Source organism: Anopheles merus, chromosome 2L (assembly GCF_017562075.2).
Source record: "Anopheles merus strain MAF chromosome 2L, AmerM5.1, whole genome shotgun sequence".
Lineage (NCBI taxonomy): Eukaryota > Metazoa > Arthropoda > Insecta > Diptera > Culicidae > Anopheles > Anopheles merus.
The window spans coordinates 47,941,099-47,961,011 of NC_054083.1; the positions used below are offsets into that span (position 1 = coordinate 47,941,099).

Below are 19,913 nucleotides of genomic sequence, written 5' to 3' on the forward strand. Positions count from 1 at the left end.
TGAAAACCTCGCGAAAGATTCTCCCAAAATCGGAACCGGTTTGGAGCTGTGAGTGTGATTCCGGCAACCTATCACTAGTACTACCAAGAATATTCATAGTAAGATACAGTTGCAAATTGTTTCTTCACTTGCCACTCTTCCACAAACACATATTTACACATTGTTGAAACCATTCATTTACTTTTTCTTCTAAATATTTCGTCCCATAGATTTCGTCGCTCTCTCCAACGTGCTGAGGACCTGTATCGCCCATTTTGGACAGGCTGTTTGGAAATTCCTATTGGATTTATCCAGCAAAGGTGATAGATTCCAATTTCCTATAGTAGCTATAGAGTAATACTATTCAATTTCGCAAACGGCACTCCATCCGGCATTTTTATCTATATTTCAATACCCATTACCAGCGTGTAGACAAGCTGATCCCATTATTTGTTGAATCTTCGGACAAATGAGAGGACAAACATTTATGTACCGTTTGAAGATCAGAACCAGCTTAATTTTATTTCTCACATATGGTTACTATGATTCAACTACAAGCCGTTGTCTACTACTTTGATGTCTAGTAATTTGTATGCACGTTATCAGCTAACGTCAGTTCTTTCCGGTGCCGACATATCGCTTGATACCTTCTTCTGTCTAATCTTCGCTTTCGCTCTTCTTTCGTCTCGTCTCGGAAGGATGCGTGTTATTGAAGGTACTGGTTTTGTCATCCTCAGAAGTTATTATGTGCACATTACCAGTAAGCTTTAGCATTTGCCGGTACCGATAGATTGCTTGATTTCTTCTCGCTATTCGTCGCTTTCGTTCCTCTTTCGTCTCGTCTGGTGGAGTTTCATAACCGCATATGTGCGGACGTACGGAAAGATGCGCGTTATTGGAGGTACTGGTTTTGTCGCTTTCAGATTTCGATGTAAGTCTGAGTTTTTTCCGGTACAAGTACATTGCTTGATATTTTCTGGCCAGCCGTCGCCTTCGCTCTTCTTTAGTCTCCTCTGGTGGGGTTTCATACCCGCTTGGTAACGGCGGTTCGGAAAGATGAGTGTCCTCTTCGTGTTCTTTTGATGTCTCGGATTCATTTGCCAAACCTTCTTCATCATCAGAAGCAAGTTCAGAATTATTAGAGAAATAGGATTTGTCATTCTCTAATTTCTTTTCCTGCACGCTACCTGTTAGTCTGAGTTGCTTTCGCTCTTCTTTCATCGCGTCTGGCGGAATTTCATAACCGCTTACTAGCAGCTGGTCCGAGAAATTCGCGTTTTTCGAACACTCTTCATCAGACTTCGATGGTTCGGAGTCATTGGCCAAATCTTCTTCATCATCAGAAGCAGCAAATTCAGAATTATAAGAGGTACAGCTTTTGTCATTCTCTGATATCTTCGCCGGCAAGGTACCAATTAGCCTCAGCTTTTTGCGATACCGACAAATCGCCTGACTCTTTCTCGCTAGACGTCGCTTTCGCTCTTCTTTCGTCTCCTCTGGTGGAGTTTTATACCCGCTTACTAGTAGCGGTTCGGAAAGACGAGTGTTATTTGAATACTCTTCGTCAGACTTGGAGTAAACGGCCAAATCTTCTGCATCATCATCAGAAGCAGCAAATTTAGAATTATTGGAGGCCCAGTTTTTGTCGTTCTCAGATTTCGTTGTGTTCACGTTACCAGTTAATCGGAGTTTTTTTCGGTATCGACATATCGCTTGACTCTTTCTGGCCAGTCGTCGCCTTCGCTCCTCTCTCGTCTCCTCTGGCGGAGTTTCATACCCACTTACCAGCGGTGGTTCGAAATGATTCGTTTTGCTCGAATACTCTTTGCTGTGCACTTGCGTGATACTGTTGTTTTCCTCCAATTTCGAATTTGATGCCCCGGAATCATTGACCAAATCTTCTTCATCATCAGAAGCAGCAAATTCAGAATTATATGAGGTACAGCTTTTGTCATTCTCTGATATCTTTGCCGGGAAGTTACCAGTTAACCTCAGCCTTTTCCGATACCGACAAATCGCTTGACTCTTTCTCGCTAGACGTCGCTTTCGCTCTTCTTTCTTCTCGTCTGGTGGAGTTTCATACCCGCTTAGGAGCAACGGTTCGAAAAAATACTTCTTTTTCGAATATTCTTCGCTGTGCACTTGCGTGATACTGTTGTTTTCCTCCAATTTCGAATTTGATGCCCCGGAATCATTGACCAAATCTTCTTCATCATCAGAAGCAGCAAATTCAGAATTATATGAGGTACAGCTTTTGTCATTCTCTGATATCTTTGCCGGGAAGTTACCAGTTAACCTCAGCCTTTTCCGATACCGACAAATCGCTTGACTCTTTCTCGCTAGTCGTCGCTTTCGCTCTTCTTTCGTCTCGTCTGGTGGAGTTTCATACCCGCTTAGGAGCAACGGTTCGAAAAAATACTTCTTTTTCGAATATTCTTCGCTGTGCACTTGCGTGATACTGTTGTTTTCCTCAAATTTCAAATTTGATGCCCCGGAGTCATTGGCCAAATCTTCTTCATCATCATAAGCAGCAAATTCAGAATTATATGAGGTACAGCTTTTGTCATTCTCTGATATCTTTGCCGGGAAGTTACCAGTTAACCTCAGCTTTTTCCGATACCGACAAATCGCCTGACTCTTTCTCGCTAGTCGTCGCTTTCGCTCTTCTTTCGTCTCGTCTGGTGGAGTTTCATACCCGCTAACTAGCGGTGGTTCGAAAATATTCGTTTTGCTCGAATTCTCTTCGTCCGACGAATCCGCGACACTGCTGATTTTCGTTAGTACCGATTTTAATGCCTCAGAGTCAACGGCCAAATCTTTTTCTTCACCATTATCAGAAGCAGCCATCTCAGAATTATTGGAGGTACAAGTTTCTTCCTTCTCGGATTTTATTGTGAGCACATTGCCAGTTAATCGGAGTTTTTTTCGGTACCGACATATCGCTTGATTCCTTCTGTCTAGTCGTCGCTTTCGCTCTTCTTTCGTTTCGTTTGGTGGAGTTTCGTAACCGCTTATTAGCGGCAGTTCGGAACGATGCGTGTTTTTCGAACGCTTTATGCTAGACAATTGCGCGATACTGTTGATTTTAATTACTAACGACTTCGATGCCTTGGAGTTTTTGGCCAAATAATCATCAGAAGCCAGTGTAGCATTATTGGAGGTACAGGTTTTGTCGTTCTTTGATCTCTTTGTCTGCACTTTACCAGTTAGCCTGATTTTTTTCCGGAACAAATAAATCGCTTGGTGCTTTCTGGCTAGTCGACGCTTTCGCTCTTCTTTCGTCTCATCTGGAGGAGTTTCATAGCCGCTTAACTGCGGCCGTACGGAAAGATGCGGATGATTGGACGCGTTGCGAGTTAGTTTGAGTTTTTTTCGATACAAATAAATCGCTTGGTGCTTTCTGGCTAGTCGACGCTTGCGTTGTTCTTTCGTCTCTTCTGGCGGAGTTTCATAGCCGCTTATCAGAGGCCGTAGGGAAGGATACGCCTTATTGGAGGTACTACTTTTGTCGTTCTTGGATTGCGTTGTGTGCACGTTGTTACCAATTAACCTGAGTTTTTTCCGATACCAATAAATTGCTTGATTCTTCCTAACCAGCCGTCGCCTTCGCTCTTTTTTCGTTTCCTCTGGTGGAGTTTCATACCCGCTTAGTACCGGCGGTCTGACAAGATGTGTGTTATTTGAACATTCTGTGCTGGGCAATTGTGTGCTACTGTTGTTTATCTGCTGTTCCGTCTTTAGTGTCTCGGAGTAATTGGTTAAATCTTCTTCAACATTAGAAGCGTTTTCAGAATTAGCAATTGTACAGCTTTTGTCATTCTCTGATTTCTTTGCCTGTAACTCACCAAATAACCTCAGTTTTTTCCGGTACAAGTACATCGCTTGATTCTTTCTGGCCAGCCGTCGCCTTCGCTCTTCTTTCGTCTCCTCTGGTGGGGTTTCATACCCGCTTGGTAGCGGAGGTTCGGAAAGCTGCGTGTTTTTCAAATCCTCTTCGTCGGAATTTGATGTCTCGGAGTTATTGCCCATATCTTCTTCATCATCAGAAGCAAGTGCAGAATTATTAAATGGACATGTTTTGTCGTTGTTTGATTTCTTTGTCTGCATCTTACCAGTTAGCATAAGTTTTCTCCGGTACCGACATATCGCTTGATTCCTTCTGTCTAGTCGTCGCTTTCGCTCTTCTTTCGTTTCGTCTGGTGGAGTTTCGTAACCGCTTATTAGCGGGCGTTCGGAACGATGTGTGTTTTTATAACGGATTTTGCTAGACAATTGTGCGATACTATTGTTTTTCTTATTTAGCGTCCGCGCTGATGACACGGAATCAATGGAAAAATATTCTTCCCTATCCTGAGCACGTGCAGAGCTATTGGAGGATTTGTCGTTTTTGGATTTCATTGTATACACGATACCATTCGACCGCATTTTTTGCCGATACATGTAAATCGCCTGATTCTTTCTGGCTATGCGTCGATTTCGCTCGTGCTTGCTCTCCCTTGGCGGAGTGTCATATCTGGATATGTAGGATCTGAAATGTTTGTAATCCTCAATACACCGGGAAAGCTGTTTCCTAATGGCACTACTACCCAACTCTGGCGGACAACGGCATGCCCATTTCTGGTCACGAAGCTCGTCAGGCAGCTTCAGAATACGGTGGAAGGTATGATATTTTCGACGAATTCGCTGTTCTCGTTCCAATGGTGTTTCATTCGGTGGTGTGGAATATCTGTTCAAAGTAGAGCAACTGCAGCACATGCCTTTCGAATATGGCTGTTTTCCACCAACAATAGAGAATGGTTCGAAGGCGTCACCAGAATCCGGATACATCGAACCAGCTTCATCATCCTCCGATATATCTTCCTCTTTAAGCTGTATATCAGCAGAGACAGGAAGAATGTGCTGTGGTTCGTCACAGTAAGATGGATCGTGATCTTCTTCCGATGGAAAGTTCTCTGTTTTGATGTAAACTTCACTGAATTTGATAGAGTCGTTATCAATTGCTAACGGATCCATATCTTGAGCGGGTTCCACATCCATTTGTTCTGTTAGGTTGTTTCCCATTTTTGTTCCGCCGGTGCCGTTTGTTTGCTTGAAAGAAAGGAGTCAATGGATTAGACTGTATGTATGCTTGCTGAACTGATTGGTTGTCCAGACTTCGAGGCAGAATGCTTCCAAGTTAATGTCACATTGGGCGAAGGATGTTTTGTCTCTAGCCCCAAAACTACTTTACCGGTGTACGATTATGCTTCTTCTGTTTTACGAGAAAGGATGTGTCCATCTGGATGATTGAATCGCCATTCTCAGAGACTTATTTTCTGCGATTTTTCTGTATCAGTGCCTACTGTTTATTTACATTCTGCACACGTAAATACATTTTGTTGACAATTTGATTTTAGCACAAAAATGAACTGACGATTCTAGTGATGGGAAAAGATTCCGGAAAAATCTGGAGTTGCCTCCGATCCGATTCTGAAAATTTGGAAACCGACTCCAGAAGGTAGATCCGACCAGCATTTCCCGAAGCTATTTTGAAATTTCCGGATCTATTCTTAAAAACAAAGATCTATTTGCGAAGCGCATGTTCGGAAAGACGACAAATCTATACCACACACTGATCGACACCGGACAGTACCAGTGGCTCCGAATTACACGGTTTTCGAGGATTATATTGACATGTTCAGCGAGTTGTTGCTTCGTTCGAGCATATAATTGACTATTTCAGCAAGATATTGAATTCTTCGGAAGCAGGCGTTGACATGTTCAGCGATTCTGTAGTGCTGTCATTTGTTTTGTTTACACCCTGTGCCGCAGCGTTTAATTTTTTATTCTTAAATGTCCTACACGTAGCAAATAATCATTCCCCAAGCTGTTTAATACAATAATTAGTTGAAACAAACATATTTTTTTGAAAACCGTTTGTTTACCTCCTGATGAGAATGATTCAAGCTGCAGTCCAAGGAGTACGAAAGTGACAGCTCTACAGTATAACCTAACATGTCAACGCCTACTTCCGAACAATTCTATATCTCGCTGAAAGAGTCAATTATATGCTCGAACGAATCAACAACTCGCAGAATATGTCAATAATATCATTGAAAACCCTGTAACGATATTGCCGGAATCGGAATCGGACTACCAATAACCCGAGTCGAATCAGAGTCCTGGGTGCGCTCCAGAGAAAAGTTTTCGTCGGAATCAATTCTGGCTAGCTCAGAAGTCCTCTGGAATCGATTTCTAATAGTAGGTCCGGAATCAGTTTCCGGAATCGATTCCGGAATCAGCCTGGGAAGCTCTCACCACTACTCCATAGAGCACATCACTACGCGGTTCTGTCAAACGGAAGCGTACTAAAATTAATACAGAAAGTACTAAAAACAATACTTCACTGTTGCATAGACGATTTTTGCAAATTCAAAATTCAAAATTCTTTACTACTTTTGCTTCGATAGAGTTTTACAATCACACATTACTCCGGTGCACCATGTTCCTCTGCTGTGTGGATTTTGATGTGGTTCGTTTTAAACGACCGTTCACAAATCGCACACTTTACCATCCGGGGGTGATAGCGTTGGTGCTTCGTCAGCTGCTTTTTGTACAGGAATGTCCGTTCGCATTTATCACACTTGTACGATGGAGTCTCCGAAGGCGACAGATACTCCCGATGGGTGGTGGCCATGTGCATTTTCATACCATCCTGCCGGAACGTTTTGTTGCATATCGTACACTCCACCTTCTTATGCATCTGCTGGTGAGTCCAGAGCAGGGATTTACTGACAAACGTTTGCTTGCATGCACTGCAACGGTACACGGTGGGGGTTTTCGAAAGTCCCACGTCATCATCCGGATGCTTTCTGGCTATGTGGTTCTTGAGGTAGGACGGTCTGAACGATTCCCCACACACCGGGCAGCTTGCCTTCTGGTGCGTCTGCCCATGCTCTAACAGGTGGTTCGGGAGAAAAAACGATTTATCGCATTCCGTGCACTGGAAGGGCCGTTTTTCAGCGCACCGCTCATCGCTACCGTGCATACGGCCGATGTGAAACTTTAAATTATCCACCTGCACCTTCTTGTTGCATATTGGGCAGCTTTTCATCCAATGCTTTCGCTCGTGCCGACGCAGGCGTACGATACTGTCGAACGATTCGAGGCAATTCTCGCATTGATGCTTAGCCCTGGCTTTTGCATTATTGTTGTTATCTTCCAATGGGTAAAGGCCACACAGAATATCTTCTTCGTGCACGTGATGTTTGCTGTTGCTTTGCTGTTGTGCCCCTGCTTTCTTCCCGTTGCTTATTACTGGTACTATTTCCTCTGAATCAGATGCAATTTCTTCTTTGATTTGTACCTCTTCATACTGGAACGAGTTTTCCGCATTGGCGGCCATTATTTTGGTGCGCTCTATGACAATCTCGTCCTGGAACTCCATCGCGATGCATTACAACGGATCAGTTCGGAAAGAATTATTAAAGTATGTTTTACTAGAACCACTAGAATAAAAAAAAACGTTAATTTATGCACGTTTACTGTACAGATTTTCATCTAAAAGGAGTTAAACGTCTTACCACTCTCTAGAAGCGCTTCGAATCGGATGCGGCAGTGCTTAAACTTCCTGTTACTACCACTTACAAAGCCGATTAAAGACCACTTTTACTTTCAAACATACTGAATTTGAATGTTAAACCGAGAAAATTGCAAATGTTTGGGCATAAATTAACATTATCAATGTAGGAAGGCACATCCGCAGCCCGCGCGGCACGACTGTTTTGCGTTTGTTTACCTTTTTGATCTTTTTGACAGATGCACTGCGGCTGCTCGAAATGCACTACTCGAATGGCATTTCAAACTGCGGGATGCGTATTCGTTGAGCGGATTTTCTTTTAAATAAAATAAGTTTAAAACATGGTTCAACAATCTAAAAGAGAGCACAATTTACAAGCAAAACATAAATAGAAAGGTAAAAAGGAAAAAAATACTTACCCAATGCCTGATATACCACGGACACAAAACCGGCCTCTTTCGTTCCATTGCGTATCGCGTATTTCATTTATTGATTCATACCCGGAATCCTTGTCCACTCACGGCTTATTCAATACTATTTCTTAGCAAATATACTGTTGAAACATTGACTGCTGTTATTCGTTTATTGCTCTATGCAAGCACTCTCCTATGTTGCTGTGTTGCCGTGCTCCGGTACGCACCAAGAGAGACTGTACTCCACAAAATGCTGCTGCTGCTACCGGGGTTTGGTTTCGAAACAAGTTCAGCATAGCTTAATAAAATACCGTCCCAGATGCTGCTGCTGCCAGCTTCGCCATTCAATACGTTTTCATTTAATTGATAAATCTCAAACGTTTGTATTCTTTCAACGGACCACTAACTCTGGGTTGTAACAAGCCTGCTGTAACACAACGCTGCTTCAGCACGTGTACGAGTGTTTTCTTCGTAAAATTTCACACAATTCAACTCCAACATACTGTTGATTCTGCCTCCTCCTGCAGCCATTGTGCGTCAGCTCTATTGTTCGATTATTGTTTTGTTGCTTAACCAACCAATCGCTGCGTCGAACATGCACTTGGGTCCTAATCTGTGGCCACACTATCTTGTACCAACGGGTATTTGTTTTCGCGTATTACGATGCACTTGATGTTTTGTTTTGTGTATTCTTTGTATTTCTTACCGATTATAAATAACACATTCACAATTCTGACAAAGGGTTCAGAGGTCGGGAAGCATTGCCCAAAAGCAGTGCGCTCTAATAGTTTTCTACTCTATTCGCTTCCTCTTCCATCGTTCATTCATTCATATACTCTGGAGCTCTGCTGCATTGCTCGATTCGCGTCATTTGTTGATTATAATATTATTAATATTATTAATATTATTTTTATTATTATTATTTGTTCTCACATAAATTCGAAAAAGGCTTTCGGTGCAGTTTATAAAAAACGTTCAGAATAGTCTTGCTTCGGTCGGATCGGTTGCTTGGTGTGTGAGTGAGTGTGTGTATGTGTGTTTGATTGTGTATATCCATCCAAGGTTCTATTTGTTTAATTGTAATCAAAATCGATCGTTTTTTTTTCTTTTCAAAAACATAAACGGAAGCATTAGCGAATGGGATGATAGAGGGATGCAGCAGCTGCAACTTTAACACATGTCACCACCGCCGATGATGCACTACACTTCACACGCCGGCGGCGGCCCCGCCGGACGTTCCACGTTATTGTAGTTCGTTCGATCTGTTTCTTTTCCTTACGTCTCTAGCGTCGCAAGAACGGTATACTGTTTAAATCACAACTTGTTCTATTACTTCGTATCGTTCGTTTGCGTACGGCGTGCACACTCTCTCTCTCTTCATCTTCTCTCTCTCTCTCTCTTTCTCTATATTGCTTTGCGGGTGTCGACGCCTTCCAGCGCAGAACACGATCCAAATTGTCAACATCACGAGGTCACGATAGGTTACATAATTCGAATAATATACGCAAGCAGCGTGTAAGACTAAGAAAGACGAACCACGCTCCCAACTGTTCCACGACCCCCTGGTAGCGCCGTAGTCGAGGGGACACACTACGAGTCTAAACGTACTTGTGTTTTTACCTAACCATTAGCGGGAAATCCCTTCCGAGGCTGAGGTCGGGCGGGAAAAACACAGAGATATGCGAAGATGAAATAAATTAATACCGTTTTGTTTTTCCTGTTCCAACGGTTGCCAACCGCTCAGGCGGCCAAGCTTCAACCTGTGGGGCTGTGCGCTTCTCTAAGCGACCGTCTCGTGTCCATTGGACGGTGAAACGGTGGCCGTACTGATGCTAGTCGTTTCCGTTGCCAGCGGTGCCTTGCGTTCGCTGTCGGCGGGGGTATCGAGCATCGTTTCCTCCGGCGACGCTATGCTCGGCACGGGCTTTGGTGCAGCGGCATTAGTTGGTGAGCCAGTGGTGGGCGTCGTTTTTGACGTCGCTTTGCGCGTTTCCGTGGGAGAATTTGGGACAGACGCTTCCTGCTCCTGGGCTGCCTGCTGCATGTACGCCGCACAGATACACTCACACACGAAGCGATACTGGCTCTGGAAATTAGAAGTATGAAAAACTTATATTAACAAAGGCAACAAACGGCTTTGTTACTGTGTCTCTTATCGTAAATTAAATAAAGTAATAAGCTTCAAATTGAAGAATGATTCCCCTTTGGATCATATGCGCCTGAAGTTATGCATTTTGTTTTTACAAATGATAAAAATGATTTTAATGTTCAATTTGTCAACTTTCCTCCTTGTTTACTTACCACATTCTGCACCATGCAGGGTCGCTGATCGCGCATCGCTCGCACAATGTCCAGCGGATAGATCGGTTCCCGTACCTCCATCAGTGCCAGTGCCGTGTCCATCAGTATCAGCACACCGGTCCGGCCAATTCCGGCCGAACAGTGCACAATGATTGGCGGATTAGAAGCACTAATATACCTGTGCAAAAGTGCGACAAAAACGGTTGAACGTTATAAAAAAAAGAACTCTAACAAAAGGGAGCTTTCAACTCACTGATGCACCGACGTGGAGGACGGCATATCGTTCGGGCTGTCGTCACTGTCCGTGTGCACGATCCGGCGCTCCGAGTTGTCCAGCCCGCCATTCTCGTCCACGCTGCGCAGCTTCACGTTCTTCAGGCTGGCCTCGATCTCGAGCGGCAGCGTGGTTTCACGCGCCGACCGCACCCGCTCGGTGAACTGCAGGAACAGGTTCGGGTCGGCCGGCACGTCATGGTCCGGCCAGGCCAGATACTGCATGTGCTGGATCGTGCGCGTCTCCTTCGTGCGCTCGTCCGTCATGACGAGATCGCGAAACACGAAGCTGCCCGTCTCGTCCGGCTTCTCCGTAAGGCAGCTGATCGAGAAGCCGGGCGACGGTACGAGCGGATCGTCCTCGGCCGACGGCCAGTACTGATGGCACTTAGTGCTACCGCTCTCCTTCACCGTCGTCAGCATCACGACCAGGTGGCTGCTCTCCTGCTGCACCATCCGCCAGAAGTCGTTCACCGTGGTCGGGAGTGGGCCTTGCGTCGCGATGTAGCGGTTCGTTTTCCGGGCCGGCGGTATCTCCATATTGACGTAGTTCGCGTTAATGTAGTCGCCACTTTCCGCGTGCTGCAGTACGACGCGCGTACAGTCGTCTGGTTGGTAGAGAGTAAAAACACGTTAACTTTGAAAAGATACAACAAATACACCTTAAAAAAACTCTATCACTTACACGGTGATATGTCACGGTATCGGTTTTTGCCCATGTTTTCCGTCTTGCGTGCCTCCGTAATGGCGAGTTCGGGATTTTTCCGGTACAGCTGCTCGTACTGTGCCAGCAGCGCACCGGAAGCTAGGCCATCGCGCAGCAGCAGCAGCGATTGCGTGAACAGCTGGTCTCCGTTCAGCAGGCCCGCCCGCACGATGTCGCTCTCCTCTGGCACGTACTGGTACAGCGGTTCCTCCTCCGGGTAGTCGATTAAGGCATTCGGTTTCAGCGTCAGCAGCAGCTCACCGCCCTGATACTCGCGCGAGGCCCGGATCAAACTGACCACCTGCTCGTACGCCATCGTGCCCACGTCGCGCCCGTTAATGCGCACCACCTGGTCGCCTTCGCAGACGCGCGGCGTACTCTTGTCGGCCGGTGTGTGCGGTGCGACGCGTGAAATCAGTATCGGTAGGCCGTGATCGATGCCGCCCTTGACGTTGAACCCGAACCGGCCCTGCTCGTCGGCCACCAGGTGGATCGTCACTAGGCCGGCACTGTCGTCATCGACCGCCATTCCATTGCTCGAACTGTTCCCATTGAGGCCGGCGTAGGCCGGAGGCGAATCGTACATGGGCACGGACGTGCGGGCACAGTGTTCGATGAAGGTAGGACTGAAAGAAAAACAATCACAGGGATTAATGCTTCGCGATTTAGAGAAAGATTTACATTCCCAGGCACACTTACTCGTCCGTCTGCTGCTCCCAGGCCTTGCGTGGCATCGATGAGGGCGTCTTGGAGGTAACCTTGTCGTACGTGCGCGTCGCTTTTGTGATCGCCAGCAACGTGAGCTGGTTTTTGTTCCCAGCGGCCGAGCCGATGGTCGCCCCACCGTTGCTTGCCTCGTTGCCCGAGCCGCCCGTAGCGCTGCCGTCCGCTGCCGTACCACCGCTTGCCCCATTGCCGTTCAGCTGGGGCGATTGGGGCTGCGAAATGGTGGCCAGCAGGCGCCGGCTGGGCGAGCGGATGAATATTTTTGCCACCTTGCCCCGCTGCCGGCTTTCCGTTACGGCTTGCAGTTCGGTGCGGCCGGAATAGTGGAATCTGCGAGGGGGATGGAAAGTAACCTTTAGTACGCGCGGTGATAGGCTGATGGAAGATCCTGATTCCGTGTTCGGAATCAATTCAGAATCGATTCTTTGCGACTATCAATACGTAGCACCATTGGACCCATAGACGTTTGTTATGGAGATGCCGAAACCGACTCCAGATTCGAATCCAATTCTGATTTCGGAGCCAATTTCGATGCCGGACCCGATCCCGATTCCGGAACCGATTCTGATTCTAGAGCCGATTCCGGAGCCGATTTCGTAACCAATTCCGGAACCAATTCTGGAGCTAATTCCGGAGCTGATTCCGATTCCGAAACCAATTCTGGATTCCGGAATCGGAATCAGCTCCGGAAACAGAATCGACCAGGGACTCAATTTGCTCCGGAAATGGAATCAGAAATGAATCCGGAATTGGAATTAGTTCCAGAATGAAAATCAGTTCGTTAATTGAAATAAGAAATTTCAGAAGCAAAATCAGTCCGGAAATCTCCGTGAGAGCCGATTCCGTAGCGGATTCTGATTCTGGAGCCTATTCCAGAGCTGATTCCAATCCCGGAGCCGTTTATAATTCCGAAGCCAATTACGATTCCGAAACCGATTTCGACTCTGGAGTCGATTCCGATTCCGGTGCCGATTCCGATTCCGGTGCCGATTCCGATTCTGATTTCAATTTTTTAGCTGATTCTGATTCCAAAACCGATTCCAGAATCGATTCCGGAAACTGTATCCGGAATCGGTTCCAGAAAGCTTCGGAGCTAACCGAAATCGATTCCGTCGAAAACTTCATTGTTCCCGTCACTGATAGGGAAGGCTGTTAGTATTGCTTACTTCGAACGCAGCGTCAGTGGCAGGAAGGAACGTGGTGAACGGTGAGGTTTCTTCAGACGGAAAAACGAATGATGTTCGACGCAAGCCTTCCACAGCAGCTTGGCGTTACGGTGCGAGCCCATGCTGAAGCCAAGCAGTGTGTCGTAGTGTTCGGACTGGAAGATGCGTTTTAGGTGAACACGAAAACAGAACGTTTAATTTCAAATCTTCAATTGAGCATTAAAAAAATGGTTTTTACAAGTCAGAATTAAAGATTCACCGTACCGCAGCGCTTCTACAGGCTTTGGCTGCATGAAAAGGGTTTTTAACATCTAATTCTGACTTTTCAAACCCTGTGAGATCCAAACAACACCTTACCGGTTCGCGTGCGAGCTGGATGAAGAAATCTTTGCGCTTGAACGACACCTTTACCACCTTCGACCAGGAGAAGGTGTTGATGCGCGTACCGTTTTGATACACCAGCAAGCCGAGCGAAGACACACCGAGCGCTAGCTCCTTGCCAGACGAGTCCTGAGCGAGAGGAACCAGGATTTAAAAAAAATGCAAAAGAAAAAGGCACTCCTGCGCGATCCGCGCTTACCGTTGCCCGATGGAAATCGATCCCGTAAAGCTCGAGCCGTTTGGCGTGCTCGAGATAGTTGTACTCGGCGTCGGCCGGCAGCTGGCCGCGATGCAGCTTGTGCAGCTCCGAAATGCGATGTTCCGCTTCCTCCGTCTGCTCCGGCAGTAGCTGCAATTCGCTCAGATAGCCGGCCGTATGCTCCAGTGGATTGTAATCGCCCAGTTCAGCTGTAAGTGGGAGGGTAAAAGAATACAATTTTAACACACACACAACATCATACTGACCTTGCACGGTAAAGCTGGCTAGCAGGCAGGCAGTGTTGAGTGTGACGGGCAGCCGGCCCTGATAGACATCGCGCCGTATCTGCAGATAGAACTGGTACCGCGTGTACTCCTCGTGCAGCCGGCTCGGATCGGTGACGTAGAACTTGACGCGAAACAGCAGCAGCGGCACAAGCGGCCCCCCGTCCGCATGCTGCCGGCCGGTGCGCGCATCGTTTAGCTGCTTGCGCAACGGTTTGTTCGGATCGAGCCACCGGACCGGCAGCCGTCCGGTCGGGAACTGTGCCCCCGGCCCCGGCGAGACAACGGTACTACCGCCGCCGCCGCCACCACCGTCACCGCCTCCTCCCTTCGGTCCTGTTGTACTGCTGCTCGAGCCGCTGCTGCTGCTGGTCGACCCACCGGCAGTGGCCGGATCGCCCCCGCCACCGGCCGCCGCACCCTTGCCCACCGCGTGCAGATCATCGGGCGAGGGGAACTGCAGCCCGAAGTAGTCCCGCTCGGACAGCTCCACGTGCTGGAAGACCTGGTCGAGCAGTTCGGCGCCCTTGGCGCGCTTGTCCAGATGGAACGTGTGCGTACTTTCATCGAGGAAAAGTACGGTCACCGGTTTCGTTTGCGTTTTCCTGTCGCGAGCCAGCTCGGCGCCCCTTACTTTGTACGTGCCACTAAATCCACCGAACCGGACGCGCTCAAGCATCGCTGGCAAGCATCGTCGCCGTCATCGGGGCTCGCTCGGGCGGGGGGTCGGGGTGCTGCGTGCGAGGGTGCGACGTTGTGATAAGGAGTTGATGAAGGCCGCCGATCGTTGCTTTGTGTCTCGCGTGCTTTTTGCTTGTTGTTGCACTGCGGTGGCGGGAAAGATAGCTGCAAAAAAGGTGAGAAACGCAAAAAGAGTGAGTTAAAGCATGTGAGAACGTTCTAAAAACACATTCACCAAACAAAAAAAAAAAGCGTAAATTGTAGCATGATGTCACATTAGGGCGGACAAGTTTACGGATGCTAACTCCCGACGACTGCATGGGGCTACCACCATCGCGCAGTGGACAGGACACGATAAGATAAGGGATGCACATTCGTTTGCTGAGGCGGGCGATAGAGACACGACACGTCGATATCAAAGATTGCGCTCTACCAATTGCACCCTTCTCAAATTGGGGGAGGAGAGCAAGAAGAAAGTGTGATCGAGAGTAGTTTGCATTTTCGGTTGCAACACAATGAAACTATGATCAGATTCGAAATGATCGTGAATCTTGAAAATCTTAAAGAAATCTATCAACGAATCATGATGGTCTTGAGTGGTGTGCAAAAAAAAAGAGAATGGACGCCTTCTCCCCCAGCACAGCAAGAAAGTGGCACTGCTTCCTAGAAACGTAATCAATCAACAAACACTTGGAGCCGGGGGTTGGGGGAGTTACCGATAAAAATATATCAGAATGAAAGAAAACTTCTGACTGAGTTGGCAAACAAGCCGGTCAAGTTTGAATCTCTGTGTTATCATTTACTTTACACACGGTCTATCAGGTAATTGGCAAACGGTTGCAGGTAGTTACGACCACTCTTGACCATGTAACATTAGTTGTTGGAGGTTTTTTTTTTTGTTGCTTTAGTTTTGGTATAAAGTATCACGTTATAGGTACAGTTATAGTTATCAAAGTCAAACAAAATGCTGACTTAAACAAACAAACAAATGTCAGCGTCACGTACTCCATTGTGAAAACCAGAGGTGATACTCAAAACGATAGGTGTGATCAATACATGCTTGGTGACATTTTGTGCAACCAACGCTTGGCCAGTCGCTATGTCATGACTTTTTTTTACTGTGCTCAGTTCTGCAAAATATCACTGACACAGTCATGACACATTCCGGCTGAAACAAAATGATGTCTGCGTCACGAGACGCTCTACTGTGATGATCAGAGGTGAGACTCAGGTGCAACCAATGCTTGGTCAGTCACTTGGTCGAGACATTTTCTGTCGGTGATCATCACGCTAGTCATGGGAGATATGCGATGCATGCGATTGGTCCCAAGCAAAACGAAATGAGCATGCTTTCTCGCTCTGTGAAAATGAATGAATAGTAGCATCTCACGAGCGTTGAATAAAGCATAGAGCTATTTTTCTTACAAATTTGGAATTTTTATTTACTTCAAAAAATAAGCTAAAAACAGAAATAATGTCTAAAGTTAGCCAATAAATTGACCTGAATCATGTAATTCTTACACTATGATAATTATCCTTTCAATGAAAGCTGAAGCTCCTTGCCGATTCTAAACAGTTTTGTAGATTTTTCAATTTATTTATATTCAAACATGTTTAAAAACTGAAACAACCAATCTAAAAGGATTAGTCAACGGATCAAGGGATGGATTGTTGTTGGGTAAAGTCGTGAAATTATTTGCTTGATCGTTTGCTGGCGCCCCTCGCGTGTATGATGTGTGTGTGTGTGCCATCCGCGCGGCAGTATTGAGCGCTTGTATGAATGAAACAATTAAGGTCAATTACTATCACAAACTAATTTCTACCTCCCCCTTTTTTTTAGGTCGATAGAAAGCGAGGGAAGCGGGTCTTTGGGGGAGGGGTGCGGTTGATTGCACTTTTCTCCGGGACCATAATCAAACGGCTATTAATTCCCATCACTGCTTGTTAGCAGAGTAAGTTTGGGATTATTTTTTTTATTCAAAATCACTTTAAGCTGTGTTTGTTCAACTGTAAATAAAATATTCATTTATTATATTAAAGAATGTATATTAAATTCACCACCAAATACATATTTTCGGATTTACGCTGCGCCGCATCGGACAGCGAGTGTCTTGGTAGCGATCGTCACGTGCGAAACTTCCGCCGTTTTTGGTGCACCGCTACTGGTGGCTGGTGGTGGTGTCACGCACATCCTTTTTCGGGCCTGATGCAGAGCTCTTAGGTGAATTGAAAGTGGATTTCCCCTGTGGATATATGGGCAACGCCACCTCACGGATTTAGCGACCTAGCAGCAGCAGCAGTAGCACTGCAAGAAGTGTTTATTGCAACACGTACTACGCGAAGGCATCTCTCGCGCGAACGGATGCGCGGAACAGTGCACGCGAACGAACCGTACGCGCTCGTGTGTGCGCCTAAGGGGCTTGTGAGTTTTAGAAACAAAAACCCTACCAAGATAAATAGCTCCCTCGATGACTAATAACCTTTTTGACACGCTAAGATGCGGGTCCCCCGAGCTTTGGAACAATATAAACTTTTCCAATTGCGAAACATAAAGGAAACGGTGCATTATTTTCTTTTTGATAACGAGACAGCGAGAAAGAAAGAAAGAAAGAAAGGGGAAAAAACGCGTGATCAATCCGAGAGCTGTGGCCTTTTTTCTTGTATCACAATTTCAAGGTGAGTAAATATAGCCTCTACTAATCTACTCGAAACAATCATTCTTCCACGCTTTCGTCTGTGTGCCATCCCTCCCCGCCCACATCGCCATTGTTTACAGCCATAAATATGCCTTATCGTGGCCTGCTTTAATGATCCCTCTCCACGGGTGACGATCTTGTACAAACAAACAAAAAAAGGGAGCAATAACACGCCTCCTTCGACCACATGTGAATGGGCGATGCGGTGGTGGGGTTGAGGTATGTAAAAAGGACGCACTTAGAGAAGCGAAAAGAACCCTCTTTTTAGGCGTATCCACACATCCACTCAATCTCATTCAATCTCTACACCCCTTAAGGGACAGGGGACTGGGTGGAGGTTGATGATCCACACGGCGCAGCATCCTTTCATTCCACACCACATTAATGGCCAATTTTTGGCCGCCGCATGTGAGCCGGTGGTTTAAAAAAAAAAAAACGGAGTAGAGCGGGGCGCAGCAATCTCTCGTTTGGCAAAAATCTATTTTCGTGCATCCTTTTTATGCGTGGTTTTCTTTTTCTTTCTCTCGTCGGCGACTTGCTTTGCCTGACCAGCTGGGGATTCTTCTTTTCGCTTAAGTGTGTGTGTTTGTTAGAAACCGGGAGGGTGTGGGTTATCCGTGGTGTACGTGGTGTATGGTGGCATATAATTCATCTCTTCCTGTTACTCGACCGCGTCCATCTCGTCATCATCGTCATCATCTCGGCTTTGACGCGTGAGGTGGGCCAAAGAGCAAGAAAGAAATAAAAGGGGAACGAAAAATGGCCAGTGCCGGTCACGCTGCTCGTGGTGCGGCTGTATGAGTAAGTGGTGCGTGCTTGGTGCACATCATCACACCACCCAGGCGTTAAGGGAACAGTACCAGTAGGCGCTGGGATGGGTCATCATTTATCACACCAATCCGCTTGACCCGGTGTACGAACACGCCCGTGTCCGCCCCACCCACCATTTCCGAGGTGGAGATTAGTTTTCCGCTAAATTAAACCACCTCCGGTGAGCTCGTGTGTGTAAGTTTATTACATTTCACGCTTCCGCTTCCCGGCCTGCTTAAACGGTCCTATCGATCGGGTACGAAAGGAAGCGCACCAATGGAGAGCCCGTTTTACCTTACAGAACCTGGAACAGAAAAAGGGAATTTATGAAAAGTAAACTTACCTTTTTTTGTATTGCCCTTTCCGGTCCTCGAAGACGTCGGATGGAGAGCAAGTGTAAACAGATCAGCTTGCTTGTCCCGTATCCCGGGGGTTCCTGCTGCTGCTGCCTAAGGATGGTGGTTGTTTGCGGTGCGGTGTATGGGTAATTGACAAAAAGGGCGCACGGACGGACGCGGACGGACGGATGCTGGTGCCGGAGGATGGCGTTTCGTTCGGTCGGATAAAGCACACAGGGACACACACACACGCATACAAACACAGCTCAAGGGCTTGCTGGCGGCTAAATCCTTTTTCCTCTAAGCACACTTGGATGCACCACTCATCCTTCTTCTTCTTTCACACACTACTGGCTAGCAGGTGGAACCAGGGGGGAACGTGTTCCGAGATGAAGGTGGTTGTTGTTTTTTTGCTCGGCTTCCTCCTCCTTTCCCGTTCCGGCACAGCTTCCTACGCTGCAGTGCGATCGAACAGGTAGCCAAGTGCGCGGGTTTGTATGCAACGATACACACACACACACACACGCACAGGCGCACGGTCTAGTGTGCAGCGCGGATGCACACAGCCATAAACCACTTGCGGCGGCTGGCGGCGGTTTGATGGTGGTTGCACCCCGAGGGTCGTTTTTCTCGCTCTCTCACACTCGCGGATTGCTTGATCCGATGATTCGCGTTCGCTTGGAGGATTAATTCGATTGAAAATCACTGACACACACACACGCGCGCTTGGGGTAGCGGTAATATATTTGCATTCACTGTAGCTAAACCGAGGACGCCCCGAGCCCGAACACTTTTATGTGCGCAACATTCTTCCGAAAACGAAACCGAAATTAATCACATCCGGTGTTGTACTTTTTTTGTTGACTCCCGTTAAGCCGTTCTGTGGTGCACAGAATCCGGTTTCCTAAAGCCGTCTTGTTAACTACACAACACTGCCCCGCTGCCGATCCCGAGGTAGAAGAGCGAGCGAAAACAGGACGACGGCCGTCCCTTAGCGGAACGAGAACGGAAGGGAAGGCGATGGACGCGCTTGCTGCAAATGGTAAGTTCGCGTAAATTCACCAAAAAAAAACGGCCTGTGCGGATGCTACTGCTTGGACAGACAAAGGGAGGATGTCTCGCAGAACGAACCGACCGAAAACCGGGAACCGAGCAGCAACACAAATCGGTAACACAAACGAAAGGAAACTCGTACCAAGCAGTGGAAAAAGTAGGCGTATGATTAAAAAAAGTTCTATCCGCTTCTTCGGGGTTGTTCTTCTTGCTGCTTTCTACCGTTTGCGGCTGTTTGACAATTGTGCCATACGCCCGAGCCCGTACAACATGGCGAGGGTTTTTGACATTCGAATATCGCTGCATCTCGCTCATTTTCTCTACCCCCTGCCGACTCTATTTGCCGACC

The 19,913-nt window shown here is 47.0% G+C and overlaps 2 protein-coding genes across 5 annotated transcripts; both read right to left on the reverse strand.

Annotated features, from left to right (window-relative positions):
* Positions 1-152: 152 nt before the first annotated feature.
* LOC121594502 (tyrosine-protein phosphatase non-receptor type 4) lies at positions 153-19,841 on the reverse strand. 4 transcript variants are annotated; one of them, XM_041917812.1, is made up of 11 exons: positions 18,517-19,841; positions 13,969-14,832; positions 13,703-13,911; positions 13,480-13,632; positions 13,123-13,277; positions 11,930-12,286; positions 11,210-11,856; positions 10,505-11,132; positions 10,252-10,429; positions 7,957-10,036; positions 2,907-5,067 (listed from the first exon to the last, which is right to left on the reverse strand). In XM_041917812.1, the coding sequence occupies exons 2-10, from the start codon at positions 14,663-14,665 to the stop codon at positions 9,731-9,733; spliced, it is 3,330 nt and encodes a 1,109-aa protein (XP_041773746.1). In that variant the 5' UTR covers positions 14,666-14,832; positions 18,517-19,841; the 3' UTR covers positions 2,907-5,067; positions 7,957-9,730. The 4 variants fall into 4 exon arrangements, with proteins under 4 accessions (XP_041773745.1, XP_041773744.1, XP_041773743.1 ...); XM_041917811.1 differs by lacking the exons at positions 7,957-10,036; positions 10,252-10,429; positions 10,505-11,132; ... (5 more) ...; positions 13,969-14,832; positions 18,517-19,841 and adding an exon at positions 5,210-5,872 and having other exon boundaries at positions 153-4,507; positions 4,566-5,067; XM_041917810.1 differs by lacking the exons at positions 10,252-10,429; positions 10,505-11,132; positions 11,210-11,856; ... (4 more) ...; positions 13,969-14,832; positions 18,517-19,841 and having other exon boundaries at positions 153-5,067; positions 7,957-9,733.
* On the reverse strand, positions 6,390-7,747 carry LOC121594506 (zinc finger protein 530-like). Its single transcript, XM_041917815.1, has 2 exons — positions 7,542-7,747; positions 6,390-7,466 (listed from the first exon to the last, which is right to left on the reverse strand). The coding sequence occupies exon 2, from the start codon at positions 7,403-7,405 to the stop codon at positions 6,446-6,448; it is 960 nt and encodes a 319-aa protein (XP_041773749.1). The 5' UTR covers positions 7,406-7,466; positions 7,542-7,747; the 3' UTR covers positions 6,390-6,445.
* Positions 19,842-19,913: the final 72 nt, after the last annotated feature.

What these genes read in the sequence shown, in the direction of transcription:
- LOC121594502 (XM_041917810.1), bottom strand. Translation starts at nt 8,004, where the DNA reads ATGGAACGAAAGAGGCCGGTTTTGTGTCCGTGGTATATCAGGCATTGG. An exon ending in CGTGGTATATCAGGCATTGG is followed by an intron (nt 5,068 to 7,956) that starts GTAAGTATTTTT and finishes CTTTCTTTCAAG; the next exon opens with CAAACAAACGGCACCGGCGG.
- LOC121594506 (XM_041917815.1), bottom strand. Translation starts at nt 7,405, where the DNA reads ATGGAGTTCCAGGACGAGATTGTCATAGAGCGCACCAAAATAATGGCC.